The 19,875-nt window shown below is 38.9% G+C and overlaps 1 protein-coding gene across 1 annotated transcript in view; it reads left to right on the top strand.

The window, feature by feature from the left end:
- MALRD1 (MAM and LDL receptor class A domain containing 1) overlaps nt 1-19,875 on the top strand; it is a 703,831-nt gene that overhangs the window by 590,750 nt on the left and 93,206 nt on the right. The window contains exon 40 of the mRNA XM_037837380.1: nt 2,497-2,563. Within this exon, the coding sequence (XP_037693308.1) occupies nt 2,497-2,563 (67 nt within the window). The remainder of the gene's footprint in view (nt 1-2,496; nt 2,564-19,875) is intronic.

Here is a 19,875-nt window from a genome sequence, read left to right on the forward strand (position 1 = left end):
CGTCTACAATGCACGTCCACTGGGGCACCCGAAACACAGCGTCATCTTTCCCTGAAAATCTTCCTTCCCGTAAACTTCCTACTCGGTCACTAGAACCATCAACCAGTCCACCAGAAACCCAACTGTTATCCTTGACTTTCCAAATAATCACCAGCTCCTTTCAGTTCTTCCATTTAAATGTCTCGTCGATCCCCACGTCTCTCCAGCACCCCCAGCCCCTCCTTTCCTTTAGGCAGCCATCATTTCATCATTTCATCATTTCATCATTGAAAAGCCTCTAAACTGGTGTGCCAGTTCGGATGTATTATGTCCCCCCAAACGCCATTATCTTTGATGTAATCTTCTGTAGGCAGATCTATCAGTGTTAATTAGATTGTAACTCTTTGAGTGTTTCCATGGAGATGTGCCCCACCCAAAAGTGGGTGATGACTCTGACTGGATAATTTCCATGGAGGTGTTGGCCCGCCCATTCAGGGTGGGTCTGAATTAAATTACTGGAGCACTATATAAGTTCAGACAGAAGGAGCGAGCTTGCTACAGTCAAGAGGGACACTTTGAAGAATGCACAGAAGCTGAGAGAGTAGCTGCAGATGAGAGACAGTTTGAAGATGGCCGTTGAAAGCAGACTCTTGCTCTGGAGAAGCTAAGAGTGGACAAGCACCCCAAGAGCAACTAAGAGTGACATTTTTGAGGAACTGCAGCCTAGAGAGGAATGTCCTGGGAGAAAGCCATTTTGAAACCAGAACTTTGGAGCAGATGCCAGCCACGTGCCTTCCCAGCTAACAGAGGTTCTCTGGACACCATTGGCCATCCTCCACTGAAGGTACCCGATTGCTGATGTGTTACCTTGGACACTTTATGGCCTTAATACTATAACTTTGTAACCAAATAAACCCCCTTTATAAACGCCAATCCATTTCTGCTGTTTTGCATTCTGGCAGCATTAGCAAACGAGAACAACTGGGTCTGCAGTTTTGACACTGCAGCCAGGGTTGCCTTCTTGAGGAAGGAGGCCATTCTTCTTCTCTACTCCCTGGCCCCCCAGGAGGATCCCTGCACAATCTGGGCCCTGGGTGGCTCTGGCCATCTCCCCCTCACCCATCACCCTGCACCATCCACCGTCTGGCTGCCCTTCCCACACGCCCGCCGCTGCTCCCAGCTCGTGCATCTCACTGGCCTTTCCACACACACCCATGCCCAAATCGTGGCTACAATTCTCTTCCCAAGAGCCTTTCCTTACCCCTCAAGTTTAACCTCAGTGCTTTCCTGGAGTGCCACTGCCCTTGGCGCATCTTCCCGCTTACACCTTTTTTAATCCTGATTTGAATGTCCTCTGTGAGCTGCCGGGGCAGGTCGGTGAGATTGGGGACTGTGCCATCTCCCCTTTCCATCGATGTTTATTAAACATGCATAAGGAGCCAGGCATTCTCCGCTCTCCTCTGCCCTGTGAGATGGGTCCTAGCCTAGCCCTGCTTTGTGTGGGGGAAGCGGAAGCAGGGAGAGAGCAGTTTCTTATCCATATGACCAGCCAATGCACTAAAATTCCCATCAGGCCGCCTGGCTCCCCTGCCAACAGCCTCAGTGACCGTGCTCAGCCGCCCAATTGTTGATCCGTGCATTTCCTCCATCTAGCCCAGTGCCAGGTATTTAATAAGTGTTTGGAACAGAGTTCTTGAGTTGCAAATATGTGGCAGTGGATGTTTCCATCAGACTTTTTTGGAGGTGCATGGCCAAGAGGAAAGGATGGTACCCTGGATGAGAGGGGGCATTTAAAAATGGCCTCGGGGGCAGCTTGGGCCTTAGCTGGATGGGGACGTTGGGTCCTTAGCACGGCAGGATTGATCGGTGAGGCCACAGGGAGGGGGTGTATGGGAACACCATGGAAAGCTAAAGGGGCTGACGGCTTTCACCCATGAGCCAAGTAGGAAGGTTCAGCTTCTTTTTAACCTGTCAGTGATCCAGCTTTGTGCTGAACTGGAACTAGGGAAGGACCCAGGGACAGAAGAATGGGACAGGGCCAGGAGGATGACTCGCGCTGTGCTTCTCTCATGGACCTGGAGGTAGGACAGGTGTGAACAAAACTGTGACTCATTTTTTTCAAGAAGACAAGGCCGCCTGGCTAAGTGTGTGCCTGCCATGAAATGGTGTCTCGTGAAGAAATGTTCTAGCACAGAAAAAATCCAGCCTAGTCACAAATGGGTCATGCAGGCACCTTCTACATAAGCACTTTGTACCTAATCCTGCCGAGAAAAAGCCTCCCCTGGAGGGTGACCCTCAGGCCTGTGAAAGGGGGGACAGACTTCCAGGGGGTGGGGCCATTGAGCAAATTTGGGGGAGCACAGGGGTGTGGCCTGGGAGAATTCTCTTGATTGGAGCAACTGGGAAGCTATTTACTCTCAGGAATTGGATTTAATGCAATGACTACCAGTAAATATGTCCTCCTTCGTCCTAGTAATATTCACAATTAACTGTGGTCTCTTCGATGCTTCTCTTTAGAGTGTCCAGAAAGTTACTGCAAAAATGGCGGGACATGCGTGGCGGAGAAACGCGGCCCTATGTGTCGGTAAGGAGCACTGTCGAGTTTTTTAGCATTAATTGTGGCTGGCTTTCCCATTTCTCTTGATGCTTATAGAACAGAGCATGAATGAGTATGTGGTTATGAAGATTAGAATAGTGGATAATGGCACTATTTATATTTACCTCTCTGAATAAAGGAAAGGAAGATGCGAGTGCTTTTCAGAAAAATACCAATTATCTAATATGATTTTGCTTCCTTTTCACCATTTTATATTATATGGGATATATAGTTTGAATAACATTCATTATTCCTTATTTTTAATATTTATATCAGATTTGATAAAGATTTGTTTCTGATAGGAATATCTTCCTATTTCAGATGAACTTAGTGCCAGCATTTCATTTTCCTTTTTATTTCAATTTCTATCTCTCTTTTCTCCAACAACAAAGGATAAAATTAATTCATAAATAAGACCTTTTCTGGTTTATGCAGTGGATGTGTATGAGTAGTTAAAGTTAAGGTACAGAGAAGGAATACATTTACATTCTCAAAGCAAGGATAAACAAAAACAGGCCTTGTGATTTCTTTGGGGAATTATTTATATTGCATATCAAAGATACTCTGATTTTTGTTTTCACCCTGTAGGGAATTGTGCAAAACAGTTTCACAAACTCCAAAGGAAATGATGCATATTCCATGATGTTTGTGTTTATGTCTTTTTAATCTAGCAGAATTATGGGTATATCATTGCTGCTTATTAGAAAATTGATTGCAGGTTGATACATTGTTACAAAACACACAGAACTATCTGGGAAATACTGATGAATAGTGTTTAAATCCTTATATCCTTTAGAGTCAGCATTCATCTTTTAGGAAAAGCAGCTTATCCCCCACAAATCAGAATCTCCTACCAATTAAAACAATGACAAAAAAGATTTTATAAGATATAGTTAGACATGGATTTCATGTTGTTGAAGCTGAATTAATGCTTTTCTTACAGTATTTTTACTCTCAAATTTATTACATAATTTATTTCACAAGTAAATTCAGCAAAAATGAAAAGTTTTCCCATATCACTTTCTATGGAAATTAATTTGTGATAAATATTACTAGGTGGAGAGATATCATATTCATTTGTAAAATGTCCTCAAAGAAACTGGGAATTATGTCATTAATAATGTTTATTGACTGTCAATGGAATGGATGATATTATTGCGTGCCAGCTGTTTACAGGGGGAAGTTTGAGTGTTTTTCCTCTCTAACCCTGATTCTTAGTCCAGAAAGCTCCCTGATTTTAGAAGATCTCAGATGAGCTAGCAAGCTTACGTTTCTTGACAATGTTCTCATGTACTTAAATAAACTTTAAAATTGAAACACAGAAGGTGAATTCTTGAACTTGTTTCTCTCAAATGAGGAAGCTCTGGGGTGGGGAGAAGATGTAGGTGGGGATGGGCTTCAGAAAGAGAATTGATGGGGTGAAATATAGACAGGAATTCACTAACAGGAAAGTCAATCGAATTTTAATATATGGTTTTCAATGGTGGGGTAGATTCACTCATGCACCCCAACAAAAGACGTGTTCTCATCTGCATTCTTGTGAGTGGGAACCCGTTTGTAAATTGGACCTTCTGAAGACGTGTTAACAGTTGAGGTGTGGACTCACTTGTGAGCAGGACCTTCTAAGATCCTACTTAGATGCGAACAAACTGAACCAGGGTGAGCCTAAACCATGTTGCCAGAGGCCTGGTGAACAGAAGCCAGACGTCAGAGGAAGCTGGAAGGCCGGGCACCCAAGGGTGGTGGCGAGCCAGCCGCAGAACACCGGAGACTTTGGGGAGAAAGCAAGACCCTGCTGAAACCTTGATGTGGGACTTCTAATCTCCGAAAGCCTGAGCCCATACATCTCTGCTGTTAAGCCAGCCAGCGACGAGGTGTTCATCATAGTGGTCCTGACAAACTAAGACCAGTGGTAAATAATAGTGTTCAAGTGTCCAAATAACTAAAATCATCAATATAAACAAGTATGACAAATTTGGATTAGTGCTATATACAATATAGGTGTGAAAAATGACTTTTGAAAGCACTTTTACATTTTAATATGGTATTGTCTTCCTTCAAACATTTATTTCTTTAAAATTGTTAACTACAACAGTAATCTCTATGTATTGTAATAAATTTTTATAAACATATAAGAGTATATCAGAGGCGGGGCAAGATGGCAGACTGGTGAGCTGTATGTTTTAGTTACTCCTCCAGGAAAGTAGGTAGAAAGCCAGAAACTGCGTGGACTGGACACCACAGAGCAATCTGACTTTGGGCATACTTCATACAACACTCATGAAAATGTGGAACTGCTGAGGTCAGCGAAATCTGTAAGTTTTTGCGGCCAGCGGACCCGCACCCCTCCCTGACAGGCTTAGTCCCGTGGGAGGAGGGGCTGTCAGCTCCGGGAAGGAGAAGGGAGAACTGCAGTGGCAGCCCTTATCGGAGGCTCATTCTGCTGATCCAAGGTCCAACCGTGGATAGACGGAGACCGGACACCGGGGAGTCTGGGAGCGGCCAGCCCAACAGAGAGGAGACAGGCATAGAAGAAGGACAACACGAAGGACTCCAAAATAAAAGCGGAGGATTTTTGGAGTTCTGGTGAACATAGAAGGGGGAAGGGCAGAGATCAGGCCCGAGCTCAGGCCCTGAGGCGCATATGCAAATCCTGAAGAAAAGCTGATCTCTCTGCCCTGTGGACCTTTCCTTAATGGCCCTGGTTGCTTTGTCTCTTAGCATTTCAATAACCCATTAGATCTCTCAGGAGGGCCCTTTTTTTTTTTTTTTTTTTTTTTAATCCTTTTTTCTTTTTCTAAAACAATTACTCTAAGAAGCCCAATACAGAAAGCTTCAAAGACCTGCAATTTGGGCAGGTCAAGTCAAGAGCAGAACTAGGAGAGCTCTGAGACAAAACGCAATAATCCAGTGGCTGAGAAAATTCACTAAACACCACAACTTCCCAAGAAAAGGGGGGTGTCCACTCACAGCCATCATCCTGGTGGACAGGAAACACTCCTGCCCATCGACAGCCCCATAGCCCAGAGCTGCCCCACACAACCCAGTGTGATGGAAGTGCTTCAAATAACAGGCACACTCCACAAAACTGGGTGTGGACATTAGCCTTCCCTGCAACCTCAGCTGATTGTCCCAGAGTTGGGAAGGTGGAGCAGTGTGAATTAACAAAGCCCCATTCAGCCATCATTTCAGCAGACTGGGAGCCTCCCTACACAGACCAGCAGCCCAGAACTGCCCTGGGGGGATGGCACTCACCTGTGACATAGCACAGTCATCCCTCAACAGAGGACCCGGGGTGCACGGCCTGGAAGAGGGGCCCACTTGCAAGTCTCAGGAGCCATACGCCAATACCAAGGACTTGTGGGTCAGTGGCAGAGACAAACTGTGGCAGGACTGAACTGAAGGATTAGACTATTGCAGCAGCTTAAAAACTCTAGGATCACCAGGGAGATTTGATTGTTAGAGCCACCCCCCCCCTCCCTGACTGCCCAGAAACATGCCCCATATACAGGGCAGGCAACACCAACTACACATGCAAGCTTGGTACACCAATTGGACCCCACAAGACTCACTCCCCCACTCACCAAAAAGGCTAAGCATGGGAGAACTGGCTCGTGGAGAACAGGTGGCTACTACTGTAGCCACCTGCTGGTTAGTTAGAGAAAGTGTACTCCACGAAGCTGTAGATCTGATAAATTAGAGATAAGGACTTCAATTGGTCTACAAATCCTAAAAGAACCCTATCAAGTTCAGCAAATGCCATGAGGCCAAAAACAACAGAAAATTATAAAGCATATGAAAAAACCAGACGATATGGATAACCCAAGCCCAAGCACCCAAATCAAAAGATCAGAAGAGACACAGCACCTAGAGCAGCTACTCAAAGAACTAAAGATGAACAATGAGACCATAGTACGGGATATGAAGGAAATCAAGAAGACCCTAGAAGAGCATAAAGAAGACATTGCAAGACTAAATAAAAAAATGGATGATCTTATGGAAATTAAAGAAACTGTTGACCAAATTAAAAAAATTCTGGACACTCATAGTACAAGACTAGAGGAAGTTGAACAACGAATCAGTGACCTCGAAGATGACAGAATGGAAAATGAAAGCATAAAAGAAAGAATGGGGAAAAAAATTGAAAAAATCGAAATGGACCTCAGGGATATGATAGATAATATGAAACGTCCAAATATAAGACTCATTGGTGTCCCAGAAGGGGAAGAAAAGGGTAAAGGTCTAGGAAGAGTATTCAAAGAAATTGTTGGGGAAAACTTCCCAAATCTTCTAAACAACATAAATACACAAATCATAAATGCTCAGCGAACCCCAAATAGAATAAATCCAAACAAACCCACTCCGAGACATATACTGATCACACTGTCAAACACAGAAGAGAAGGAGCAAGTTCTGAAAGCAGCAAGGGAAAAGCAATTCACCACATACAAAGGAAACAGCATAAGACTAAGTAGTGACTACTCAGCAGCCACCATGGAGGCGAGAAGGCAGTGGCACGATATATTTAAAATTCTGAGTGAGAAAAATTCCCAGCCAAGAATACTTTATCCAGCAAAGCTCTCCTTCAAATTTGAGGGAGAGCTTAAATTTTTCACAAACAAATGCTGAGAGAATTTGCTAACAAGAGACCTGCCCTACTGGAGATACTAAAGGGAGCCCTACAGACAGAGAAACAAAGACAGGACAGAGAGACTTGGAGAAAGGTTCAGTACTAAAGAGATTTGGTATGGGTACAATAAAGGATATTAATAGACAGAGGGGAAAAATATGACAAACATAAACCAAAGGATAAGATGGCTGATTCAAGAAATGCCTTCACGGTTATAACGTTGAATGTAAATGGATTAAACTCCCCAATTAGAAGATATAGATTTGCAGAATGGATCAAAAAAAAATGAACCATCAATATGTTGCATACAAGAGACTCATCTTAGACACAGGGACACAAAGAAACTGAAAGTGAAAGGGTGGAAAAAAATATTTCATGCAAGCTACAGCCAAAAGAAAGCAGGTGTAGCAATATTAATCTCAGATAAAATAGACTTCAAATGCAGGGATGTTTTGAGAGACAAAGAAGGCCACTACATACTAATAAAAGGGGCAATTCAGCAAGAAGAAATAACAATCGTAAATGTCTATGCACCCAACCAAGGTGCCACAAAATACATGAGAGAAACACTGGCAAAACTAAAGGAAGCAATTGATGTTTCCACAATAATTGTGGGAGACTTCAACACATCACTCTCTCCTATAGATAGATCAACCAGACAGAAGACCAATAAGGAAATTGAAAACCTAAACAATCTGATAAATGAATTAGATTTAACAGACATATACAGGACATTACATCCCAAATCACCAGGATACACATACTTTTCTAGTGCTCATGGAACTTTCCCCAGAATAGATCATATGCTGGGACATAAAACAAGCCTCAATAAATTTAAAAAGATTGAAATTATTCAAAGCACATTCTCTGACCACAATGGAATACAATTAGAAGTCAATAACCATCAGAGACTTAGAAAATTCACAAATACCTGGAGGTTAAACAACACACTCCTAAACAATCAGTGGGTTAAAGAAGAAATAGCAAGAGAAATTGCTAAGTATATAGAGACGAATGAAAATGAAAACACAACATACCAAAACCTATGGGATGCAGCAAAAGCAGTGCTAAGGGGGAAATTTATAGCACTAAATGCATATATTAAAAAGGAAGAAAGAGCCAAAATCAAAGAACTAATGGATCAACTGAAGAAGCTAGAAAATGAACAGCAAACCAATCCTAAACCAAGTACAAGAAAAGAAATAACAAGGATTAAAGCAGAAATAAATGACATAGAGAACAAAAAAACAATAGAGAGGATAAATATCACCAAAAGTTGGTTCTTTGAGAAGATCAACAAGATTGACAAGCCCCTAGCTAGACTGACAAAATCAAAGAGAGAGAAGACCCATATAAACAAAATAATAAATGAAAAAGGTGCCATAACTGCAGATCCTGAAGAAATTAAAAAAATTATAAGAGGATACTATGAACAATTGTATGGCAACAAACTGGATAATGTAGAGGAAATGGACAATTTCCTGGAAACATATGAACAACCTAGACTGAGCAGAGAAGAAATAGAAGACCTCAACCAACCCATCACAAACAAAGCGATCCAATCAGTCATCAAAAATCTTCCCACAAATAAATGCCCAGGGCCAGATGGCTTCACAGGGGAATTCTACCAAACTTTCCAGAAAGAACTGACACCAATCTTACTCAAACTCTTTCAAAACATTGAAGAAAATGGAACACTACCTAACTCATTTTATGAAGCTAACATCAATCTAATACCAAAACCAGGCAAAGATGCTACAGAAAAGGAAAACTACCGGCCAATCTCCCTAATGAATATAGATGCAAAAATCCTCAACAAAATACTTGCAAATCGAATCCAAAGACACATTAAAAAAATCATACACCATGACCAAGTGGGGTTTATTCCAGGCATGCAAGGATGGTTCAACATAAGAAAATCAATCAACGTATTACAACACATTAACAAGTCAAAAGGGAAAAATCAATTGATCATCTCAATAGATGCGGAAAAAGCATTTGACAAAATCCAACATCCGTTTTTGATAAAAACACTTCAAAAGGTAGGAATTGAAGGAAACTTCCTCAACATGATAAAGAGCATATATGAAAAACCCACAGCCAGCATAGTACTCAATGGTGAGAGACTGAAAGCCTTCCCTCTAAGATCAGGAACAAGACAAGGATGCCCGCTGTCACCACTCTTATTCAACATTGTGCTGGAAGTGCTAGCCAGGGCAATCCGGCAAGACAAAGAAATAAAAGGCATCCAAATTGGAAAAGAAGAAGTAAAACTGTCATTGTTTGCAGACGATATGATCTTATATCTAGAAAACCCTGAGAAATCGACGATACAGCTACTAGAGCTAATAAACAAATTTAGCAAAGTAGAGGGATACAAGGTTAATGCACATAAGTCAGTAATGTTTCTATATGCTAGAAATGAACAAACTGAAGGGACACTCAAGAAAAAGATACCATTTTCAATAGCAACTAAAAAAATCAAGTACCTAGGAATAAACTTAACCAAAGATGTAAAAGACCTATACAAAGAAAACTACATAACTCTACTAGAAGAAATAGAAGAGGACCTTAAAAGATGGAAAAATATTCCATGTTCATGGATAGGAAGACTAAATGTCATTAAGATGTCAATTCTACCCAAACTCATCTACAGATTCACTGCAATCCCAATCAAAATTCCAACAACCTACTTTGCAGACTTGGAAAAGCTAGTTATCAAATTTATTTGGAAAGCGAAGATGCCTTGAATTGCTAAAGACACTCTAAAAAAGAAAAACGAAGTGGGAGGACTTACACTCCCTGACTTTGAAGCTTATTATAAAGCCACAGTTGCCAAAACAGCATGGTACTGGCACAAAGATAGACATATAGATCAATGGAATCGAATTGAGAATTCAGAGATAGACCCTCAGATCTATGGCCGACTGATCTTTGATAAGGCCCCCAAAGTCACTGAACTGAGTCATAATGGTCTTTTCAACAAATGGGGCTGGGAGAGTTGGATATCCATATCCAAAAGAATGAAAGAGGACCCCTACCTCACCCCCTACACAAAAATTAACTCAAAATGGACCAAAGATCTCAATATAAAAGAAAGTACCATAAAACTCCTAGAAGATAATGTAGGAAAACATCTTCAAGACCTTGTATTAGGTGGCCACTTCCTAGACTTTACACCCAAAGCACAAGCAACAAAAGAGAAAATAGATAAATGGGAACTCCTCAAGCTTAGAAGTTTCTGCACCTCAAAGGAATTTCTCAAAAAGGTAAACAGGCAGCCAACTCAATGGGAAAAAATTTTTGGAAACCATGTATCTGACAAAAGACTGATATCTTGCATATATAAAGAAATCCTACAACTCAATGACAATAGTACAGTCGGCCCAATTATAAAATGGGCAAAAGATATGAAAAGACAGTTCTCTGAAGAGGAAATACAAATGGCCAAGAAACACATGAAAAAATGTTCAGCTTCACTAGCTATTAGAGAGATGCAAATTAAGACCACAATGAGATACCATCTAACACCGGTTAGAATGGCTGCCATTAAACAAACAGGAAACTACAAATGCTGGAGGGGATGTGGAGAAATTGGAACTCTTATTCATTGTCGGTGGGACTGTATAATGGTTCAGCCACTCTGGAAGTCAGTCTGGCAGTTCCTTAGAAAACTAGATATAGAGTTACCATTCGATCCAGCGATTGCACTTCTCGGTATATACCCGGAAGATCGGAAAGCAGTGACACGAACAAATATCTGCACGCCAATGTTCATAGCAGCATTATTCACAATTGCCAAGAGATGGAAACAACCCAAATGTCCTTCAACAGATGAGTGGATAAATAAAATGTGGTATATACACACGATGGAATACTACGCGGCAGTAAGAAGGAACGATCTCGTGAAACATATGACAACATGGATGAACCTTGAAGACATAATGCTGAGCGAAATAAGCCAGGCACAAAAAGAGAAATATTATATGCTACCACTAATGTGAACTTTGAAAAAAGTAAAACAAATGGTTTATAATGTAGAATGTAGGGGAACTAGCAATAGAGAGCAATTAAGGAAAGGGGAACAATAATTCCAGAAGAACAGATAAGCTATTTAACGTTCTGGGGATGCCCAGGAATGACTATGGTCTGCTAATTTCTGATGGATATAGTAGGAGCAAGTTCACAGAAATGTTGCTATATTAGGTAACTTTCTTGGGGTAAAGTAGGAACATGTTGGAAGTTAAGCAGTTATCTTAGGTTGGTTGTCTTTTTCTTACTCCCTTGTTATGGTCTCTTTGAAATGTTCTTTTATTGTATGTTTGTTTTCTTTTTAACTTTTTTTTTCATACAGTTGATTTAAAAAAGAAGGGAAAGTTAAAAAAAAAAAAAAAAGAAAAGAAAAACAAGGAAAAAAAAAAGATGTAGTGCCCCCTTGAGGAGCCTGTGGAGAATGCAGGGGTATTCGCCTACCCCACCTCCATGGTTGCTAACATGACCACAGACATAGGGGACTGGTGGTTTGATGGGTTGAGCCCTCTACCATAAGTTTTACCCTTGGGAAGACGGTTGCTGCAAAGGAGAGGCTAGGCCTCCCTATATCTGTGCCTAAGAGTCTCCTCCTGAATGCCTCTTTGTTGCTCAGATGTGGCCCTCTCTCTCTGGCTAAGCCAACTTGAAAGGTGAAATCACTGCCCTCCCCCCGACGTGGGATCAGACACCCAGGGGAGTGAATCTCCCTGGCAACGTGGAATATGACTCCCGGGGAGGAATGTAGACCTGGCATCGTGGGACGGAGAACATCTTCTTGACCAAAAGGGGGATGTGAAAGGAAATGAAATAAGCTTCAGTGGCAGAGAGATTCCAAAAGGAGCCGAGAGGTCACTCTGGTGGGCACTCTTATGCACACTTTAGACAACCCTTTTTAGGTTCTAAAGAATTGGGGTAGCTGGTGGTGGATACCTGAAACTATCAAACTACAACCCAGATCCCATGAATCTCGAAGACAGTTGTATAAAAATGTAGCTTATGAGGGGTGACAATGGGATTGGGAAAGCCATAAGGACCACACTCCACTTTGTCTAGTTTATGGATGGATGAGTAGAAAAATAGGGGAAGGAAACAAACAGACAAAGGTACCCAGTGTTCTTTTTTGCTTCAATTGCTCTTTTTCACTCTAATTATTATTATTGTTGTTTTTGTGTGTGTGCTGGTGAAGGTGCCAGGGATTGATTTGGGTGATGAATGTACCACTATGTAATGGTACTGTGAACAATCGAAAGTGCGATTTGTTTTGTATGACTGCGTGGTATGTGAATATATCTCAATAAAATGAAGATTAAAAAAAAAAATTTATTGAGCATCTAAGAGATAATCATCCTGAATGTGCAATAAATTTTATAGTTTATCTCTTCAGTAGAAGTTATATCTAGGAATTCCCTCAAGTGTCTGATAAATACAGCATAGTCACTTTTGACTTTCCTCTACCAATCCTGATCTCTGGTTAAACAGTAATTTCTGTTTGCTCTGGAATGCTTCAGTCCCTTTGCCATGTTTTTATATACAGTGCAGTTTTCTTTACAAATGAAAGGGGTTACAGGTCTCCAGATATTGTACTATAATCTCTCAAAACAGAAGAATTTTATAGGCATCTAGTGCATGCTTAGCCCCAACTCTTCTGAACACATGAGGGTACAACAGATGCTCAACAAAACCCAGAACCTATAATGTCAATTTACTGCCGAATTTTCTCAAATCTTGGGATTTTCAGGAATTCTACACAATCTGTAAATGGACAGAATGTTTAAATTAAAAGCATCTGCTGTTTTCCTTTGTTTTGTTAGTCCTGCAGCAGACCTAAAATGTATATTAACATTTTACATGGAAGTAATAACCACAACAAACACAAAAATTTATTGAGCTTTTGTTATGGGTCATGCACTGTGTGAAGTGCTGTTATGTGTATTATCTCATTTAATTTTCACAACATCTTTTAATTTTTGGCTGCTCTTTCAAACTGTCATCTCAATTTGTTTCTTTGTACTATTTTTGTGACTTCCTGTGAATATGTAATTGTTTTTTAAATAAAAAGTTTTTAAAAGTGAAAAAAAAAAAGAGTATATCAGACAAAAAAGCTGACATCCCATACACCCAAATCCCATTTTTATACCTATTTAGATGTTTTTTCCTTTCATACACACTCACGCACACAAACACACATTTGCTTTTTTACAGAAGTATGATTATATTCTGTATTACTTTGATTTTTCTTCTCTTCATGGAAACCCACGGTTCTTTCATGTCAGTAGCGAGGATCTTTATCCTTGAAACCAAGGAAGTTCCTTAACCCTCCTCTGCTTCAACGTCCTCCTCTGTAAAAGGGCAATCGTAGCACCACCTGCCTTAAAAGGCCACTGTGAGGTTGAAGGGGTTGGTACATGTAAAACATACGATCAGTACTGATGCGGAAAAGACATTACGGGAATACTCGCTATCAGTATTATTATATCGCTCTTTTTTATACTGTGTAGTATGCAATATGCCAATATGTAATATAATTAACCTCATTAAGTCCTACAAATGGGTGTTTCATTCTTAAATACTTGCTTTCACAAGCAGTCTTACAATACCCATCCTTCAATGCATCCTCACACAATTATTCTAAGTTGAACACGCCCCCCTGAAATACCAAATAACTATATGTTATTTTCCAATTAAAGTTAGTATCAAGAGGGAATCCTGTCTTTCAGTTTGTGATTCTCTTACAGGTATTCTTTTTTAATTTAAGGTTAATGATGACTCGACCTGGAGGCTGTCTGTACCCCAGAAAGATCATGTTTTTATAAATCTGTTCCTGCGGGTGCAGACCCATTGTGGTCAAGGCCTTTTGTCTAGGTTGTTTCGATTGAGGTGTGACCCACCTCACTCAAGTTGGGGCTTAATCCTCTTACTGGAGCCTTTTATTCAAGGATAAAACACATACAGAAGCTGAGAGATGAAGTTAAGAGATGCTCACAGAGAAAAGTCCTGGAGAAGCTAAGAGAGGGCCCAGAGAAAACAGCAAGGAAGCCACTGAAGACAGAAGCTGAGAACTGTAAATTGTAAGCTAGTAAGTCCCATTGTAAAAGCCAACCCATTTCTGGTATATATATTTCACCAGCTTTAGCAAACCAATAGAGGAGTGATTAGAGGAATAGTCATAAGATAAAGTGGGATATTCACAGCCTTAAATACATGCATTTCAGTAACAATTTTAGAAAGAAAATAAGTGAATTAATTTATCAACATAAAAAGATAAATAACAACAAAGAAATCCAATACAAAGAAAAGCACAGTAAATAATTAAGATAAAAGCAGAAATTAATGAGCTAAAGTATTTAAAAAGCAGTAGGGCTAGTTAAAAGTTCAAAATTCTGGCTCTTTGAAATAAATAACAAGATAGTAAGCTACTAGCAAATTTTTCATGGAAAGAAGTCAGAAAGTGCAAATATACAAAATATATATATATATTTTTAAAACGACAGAAGGGCAATTACCACTGAAGCAGGAAAAATATATATATTGTAAAATATGACTTTGCGGACCTCTATGCAAATAAGTTTTGAAAACCTAGATGAAATAAATAATTTCCTTAGGAAAAATATAATTTCCTCAATTAGTGATAGAAAGACTAATAGACTGGTTTCCATAGAAGAAATAAAAAGTCATTAGGGAACTAAAGGATAAAAATACCCCAGGTCCAGATGTTTTCTCAAGGGAATTCAACCAATTCATTAAAGACCAGGTAATTTCAGGTCTACATAATTTTTCCCAGTGCATAGAAAATGAATAAAAATTCCAAATTATTTTTATAAAGCAAATACAGCATTAGTAACTATATCTTATGAAGGTCATGCCAAAAAGTAAATTATAGACCAATATTATAATGAATATAAATTCAAACGCACTCAAGAAAGTAGTAGCAAATCCATCTAACACCACATACAGAAAATATGTCATGAGCATGTGGGATCGATTCCAGTAGTGACAATTGGTTGAGTCTTAGGTAATCCATTAATATAATTTACTGTTGTGAAAATGTCTTTGGAAAAATTAAATATCCATTCCTGATTTTACAATCACACTAAAGAAAAGGTGAATTGAGGGATGCTTCCTTATTAATAAATTTAAGACCTTACCTAGCAGGGAACCACTCGAGGCATCTTTAAGACAATTAGGAGCAAGGCAAGTGTGACACTCTCCGCTCTCTGCACTGACATTCAATATTGTGCTGGAGGTAGTAGGCAATGCAGTGTGACAAAAACGAGAGGAAAAAACGTAAGCTTTGAAGAGGAGAAGTAAAATTTTAATGATGGTATACCCAGAAACCCTAAGAAATCAGCAATACAATTAATTCCAACTGTAAAAGTATTTCATTAAGAAGGGTTGAAGGATAAAAAGTTAACACTCGGAAGTCATTACTCTATGTGCACAAAGGAAACTATTTAGAAGAGAAATGGAAAAGAAAACTGTTTACAATAACAAGAATGAAGAACAAATATTTAGGAATAAACTTAATAAAATAAATGCAAAACCTAAATGACAAAAACAGTCCTGAAAGACTTGAACAAATGGAAAGACATTTCTTTTCTCTGGACAGCATCTCATAAAGCTGTCAGCTCCCCTGGGTTAAACTGTAACAACACCCCAATGAAAATGCCCACAAGCTTTTTTGTGGTGTAAAAAATTTGTTATTAAAGTTCACATGGAAAAATAAACATGATAGCTAGTAAAACACTGAAAAAGATAAGTAAGGAAAGGGGTTAGCACTACTGGTATAAACGGAATAAAGCCTTTATTATTAAAACCACATAGTGCTGGCACATGTCAGACTAAGGAAATAGAATAGAAAGTTAAGAAATATATCCAAATACATATGAAAATTTAGTAAATGATGAAAGTGACATCTTAAGTCACTGGACATTGGTGGACTTTGAAACAAGGAATGTTGGCAAAAATCGTTAGCTTTTGGATTAAAAGATGAAACTAGAACCACATATGCACAAATGTAAAATTCAGATGAATCAGAGGTTAAAGTGTAACCACACAAATACTAGAGGAATTCGTGAGTAAATTTCTCTATAATCCAGATGTAGGAAAACATTTTTCTTTAATGATCAAATCCAAATGCAGAGACAATTATTGATATATTTCACACATATATATGTGTTTCCAAATAATCTTTTGCACCCTAAGCAATATCAAAAGACATACAGCAAATAGAGAAAACATCTGCATCAAAAAAGACTAATATGCCCACTACTTTAGAAAAACTGTATACAAATGGAAGGGAAGGCCAAATTGTATAAAAAATGGATAAAATATTCATTTAAAAATATGTAACGTGGCTCTTCAATGTATGAAATTTGGGACAACTTCAGTTATAATTGAAAAGCAAATTAAAACCATACGAAGATACCATTTCTCCCCTCTCAGATGAGCAAAACCATCTCAAAGAGCTCAGAGCTTGCTGGTGGAAATGCAAATGTGTACAATTGTTATGGAGGTGAATTTGGCACTAACTGCACTGTATGTGCATTTACTTTTTGGCCCAACAATTCCATTTCTAGAAACTTACACTGTTGTCACACCTCCAACACATGTACACAGTTATTAACTGTGGCATTTTTATAATGTCACAATATTGGGGGCAAACCAGCTGCCCATCGCTAGGGTGACAGTGGAATAAGCAATGGCTCCCCCACACTGGACGCAGGGCAGGTGTGGCCTGGGGCAGAGTAAAGGAAAACGCAGAAACATGGTCATTTTCACTGGAATTGTTCATTAGCTGATCTTTGGTTTGACTCAAATATTAAAAAGAAAAATCTAAGAACATGTTTCTACAGGTCAGGCATTTTCACTTCCATAGTCTCACATCAAGGACGTCTTAAGTGCTTGCACGCCTCTGGCCTTAATGCAAACCTGGAGGGCAGACCATGGTATTTCTAATTTGGTCATTCAGGAAATGAGACTTGGTGAAATTAGTAACTTTCCCCAAGTCATAAAGCAAGATGGCTGCAAGTGCAGGTGCCAACCTCAGTTTCCTGACCAGGATCCGTCTCTCAGGCACTCAACCCTTGCAGAATTTCCCCTCTTTGAGAGTTGGCGACTTGGCTCTCGAGTCTAGCAAAAAAGGTTTCAACCAAATGCCAGAAGGAGATGGAAGGGTGAGCTTTGCATGCACTCGGTTGCTGGCTGCTCAAGTGCTCGGCACTTTGGCTCCTGTGAACAGCCACGATGTTCCATTTTTACGCTTTCCCACCATGACTACCCGAAAAACCCCAGATTTACCCTTCATGTCCCTGCTCATGTAAATCTCCTTTCTAGAACCTTCCCTGATCCCACACACATATGAATCATTGCCTATGTGGGGTATACACTGGGGGACAGAGATACGACTCTAAAAACAGGCACATCAGGGTGTGATATGAGCTTCACCATTCACTACTTCCACGACGTTGAATGAATTACCTACCCCATCCTATCTCTAAGGCAGAGGAGGGAAATGGACATTTGCTAAGAAACCAATATTCTCTGCCATGATGAAGCAACTAATTCAAGGAAGGTTCTGTTTTGCTGATACGGATAATTCATAATTATTTTATTTACTTAAGAACATTTTGAAAACTCTGCATCCAAGTGGGAAGCACTAGCAACCTGTTTGCCAATTTATCATTTAGCATCATCCAAACCTTCTCCATAGCAACCAACAATAGTTCTTTACAAGGATGAATACAGGATAAATCATCAAAATTTATCATCAGAATTCAAGACCACAGCCTCTGTTGCTTTTTCAAACCTATTTTTCAAGTGCTAAGGACCAACAAATATATTCACAATAACCAAATGTATTGCAAATAAAAATCATTCTAAAGTTTCAAAACACCAGCTATAGAGTAGGTCATTTAAATATCTGTTCATTAGTAAACTTGAGAGACCATACAGGTGTATATTTTGAAACTTAAAATCCAACACATGAGAGAGTGTTTATAGTCATAAGTTTAATATAAGTTAAAATATAAATTACCAAAATTGGCCCAAGAAGAAAAAAGCTGAATAGATTGATTGATATAGTAGAAATTAAAAAGTTAAAGATCCAGTCCCTCTTTCTGCCAAATTTGAATATATGTATCTCTCAAAATAAGAAAAAGAAGCCTGCTAGCAAATGAGATTGTTTTATTTGTTCAGGGGTTTTAAGGCAAAGGAATAAGCAGAAAGAAATAAAAGTTAAACATATTGAAAAAGAAGAAACACAAATATTATTGTAGATTTTGTCAGCCCAAAAAAATCCAAGCAAATTAACTGCAATACTTTTAGAATAAAAAAAAAGGTTCAGCAAGGCAGATAGATGCAAGATAAGTATGGAAGATTTGATAAATTTTCTTTACACCATTAGTAACAATAATTGGACAAAATAATTGGAAAATAGCCCCATTCTGAAATAGTAACAAATATTATAATATTTATGGGACTACACTTAACAATATATGTTTAAGACACACATAAAGCTAAAAATCATAAATGAAGGTATACTCAAAGAAGACTTTAAAGAATAGATAGAAAAAGATGGATGAACTTACCATTTTCTAGAATTAGCAATATTCAATATTTTACGAGTGTCAAGTTAAGGAAAGATTATTTCTGGTGTTTGCATTTTTGTTTGTTTTCAAAATAGAAACATGGTTTTTCATGTTCGCCTTGAAAATAAATATAAATTTCAAAGACAAAATTAAAGAGAGGTGTTTGCTATACTTAACCTGAAACCTGGACATGAAGTCACAGTGGTAAATATGGTGGCACTAGGACAGAAATAGACAAATAGACTATTAGAACAGAATCATGAGCCTGCAAAATGTTTAATGTAGTTTCATGCAATTAGTATAAAATAGGCGGCATTTGAAGTTGATGGAAAAGGATGGCTTGGGCATTGTAATAATTGGTATTAGGACAATGTTAGGCACTTATTTAAATTATAAATTATTACTGACACTATCACAGAATGAATTCTAAGATTATTAAAGCTGTAAATGGAAAAATTTTGTAAAAGTTCTTAGAGAAAATATAAGAGAATTTTTAAAAATATGTCATTTCTAAGCTTACTGGGAGCTCTAAAGGACAAGGTGAACGGATTTGAAAATTTGGCCACATGGACAGTTCTTAAAATTGAAAATTCAGTCTGGTGAAAGAATCATAAATAAGATTAGAAGATAAAGAACAGACCAGGAGAAATATGTGTAGTACATACTATAGAAAGAGATTATTTATAATATAGAGTGCCCTCAAACCAATAAAAATATGCAATAAGCAACTAGAGGAAGAATTATTCCCAGGAGAAGGAATATGAATGGTTAACACATCTGCCAGCAAAATCAACCTGATGAATGTACCCAGACAAGGTAAACCATTGAAATGCCAGTTTTACTTCTCAATGTGAAAAAAGAATGATATTTAGTAAGATCCACTGTATGTAGGAATATAAGAACCTTGGTGGGAATTTGACCCATATATTTAGGAAACTAAATGTGCAACATTGAGGAAAAGAATACCTTTAGGAGAGACAAAGATGCAACATCCATTTAAAATTTTAAGGCATGCGTTCTTTAACTGAGCCACGCCAGTCTTAGAATATGTT

The sequence above is a fragment of the Choloepus didactylus genome, chromosome 5 (assembly GCF_015220235.1).
Source record: "Choloepus didactylus isolate mChoDid1 chromosome 5, mChoDid1.pri, whole genome shotgun sequence".
NCBI lineage: Eukaryota > Metazoa > Chordata > Mammalia > Pilosa > Megalonychidae > Choloepus > Choloepus didactylus.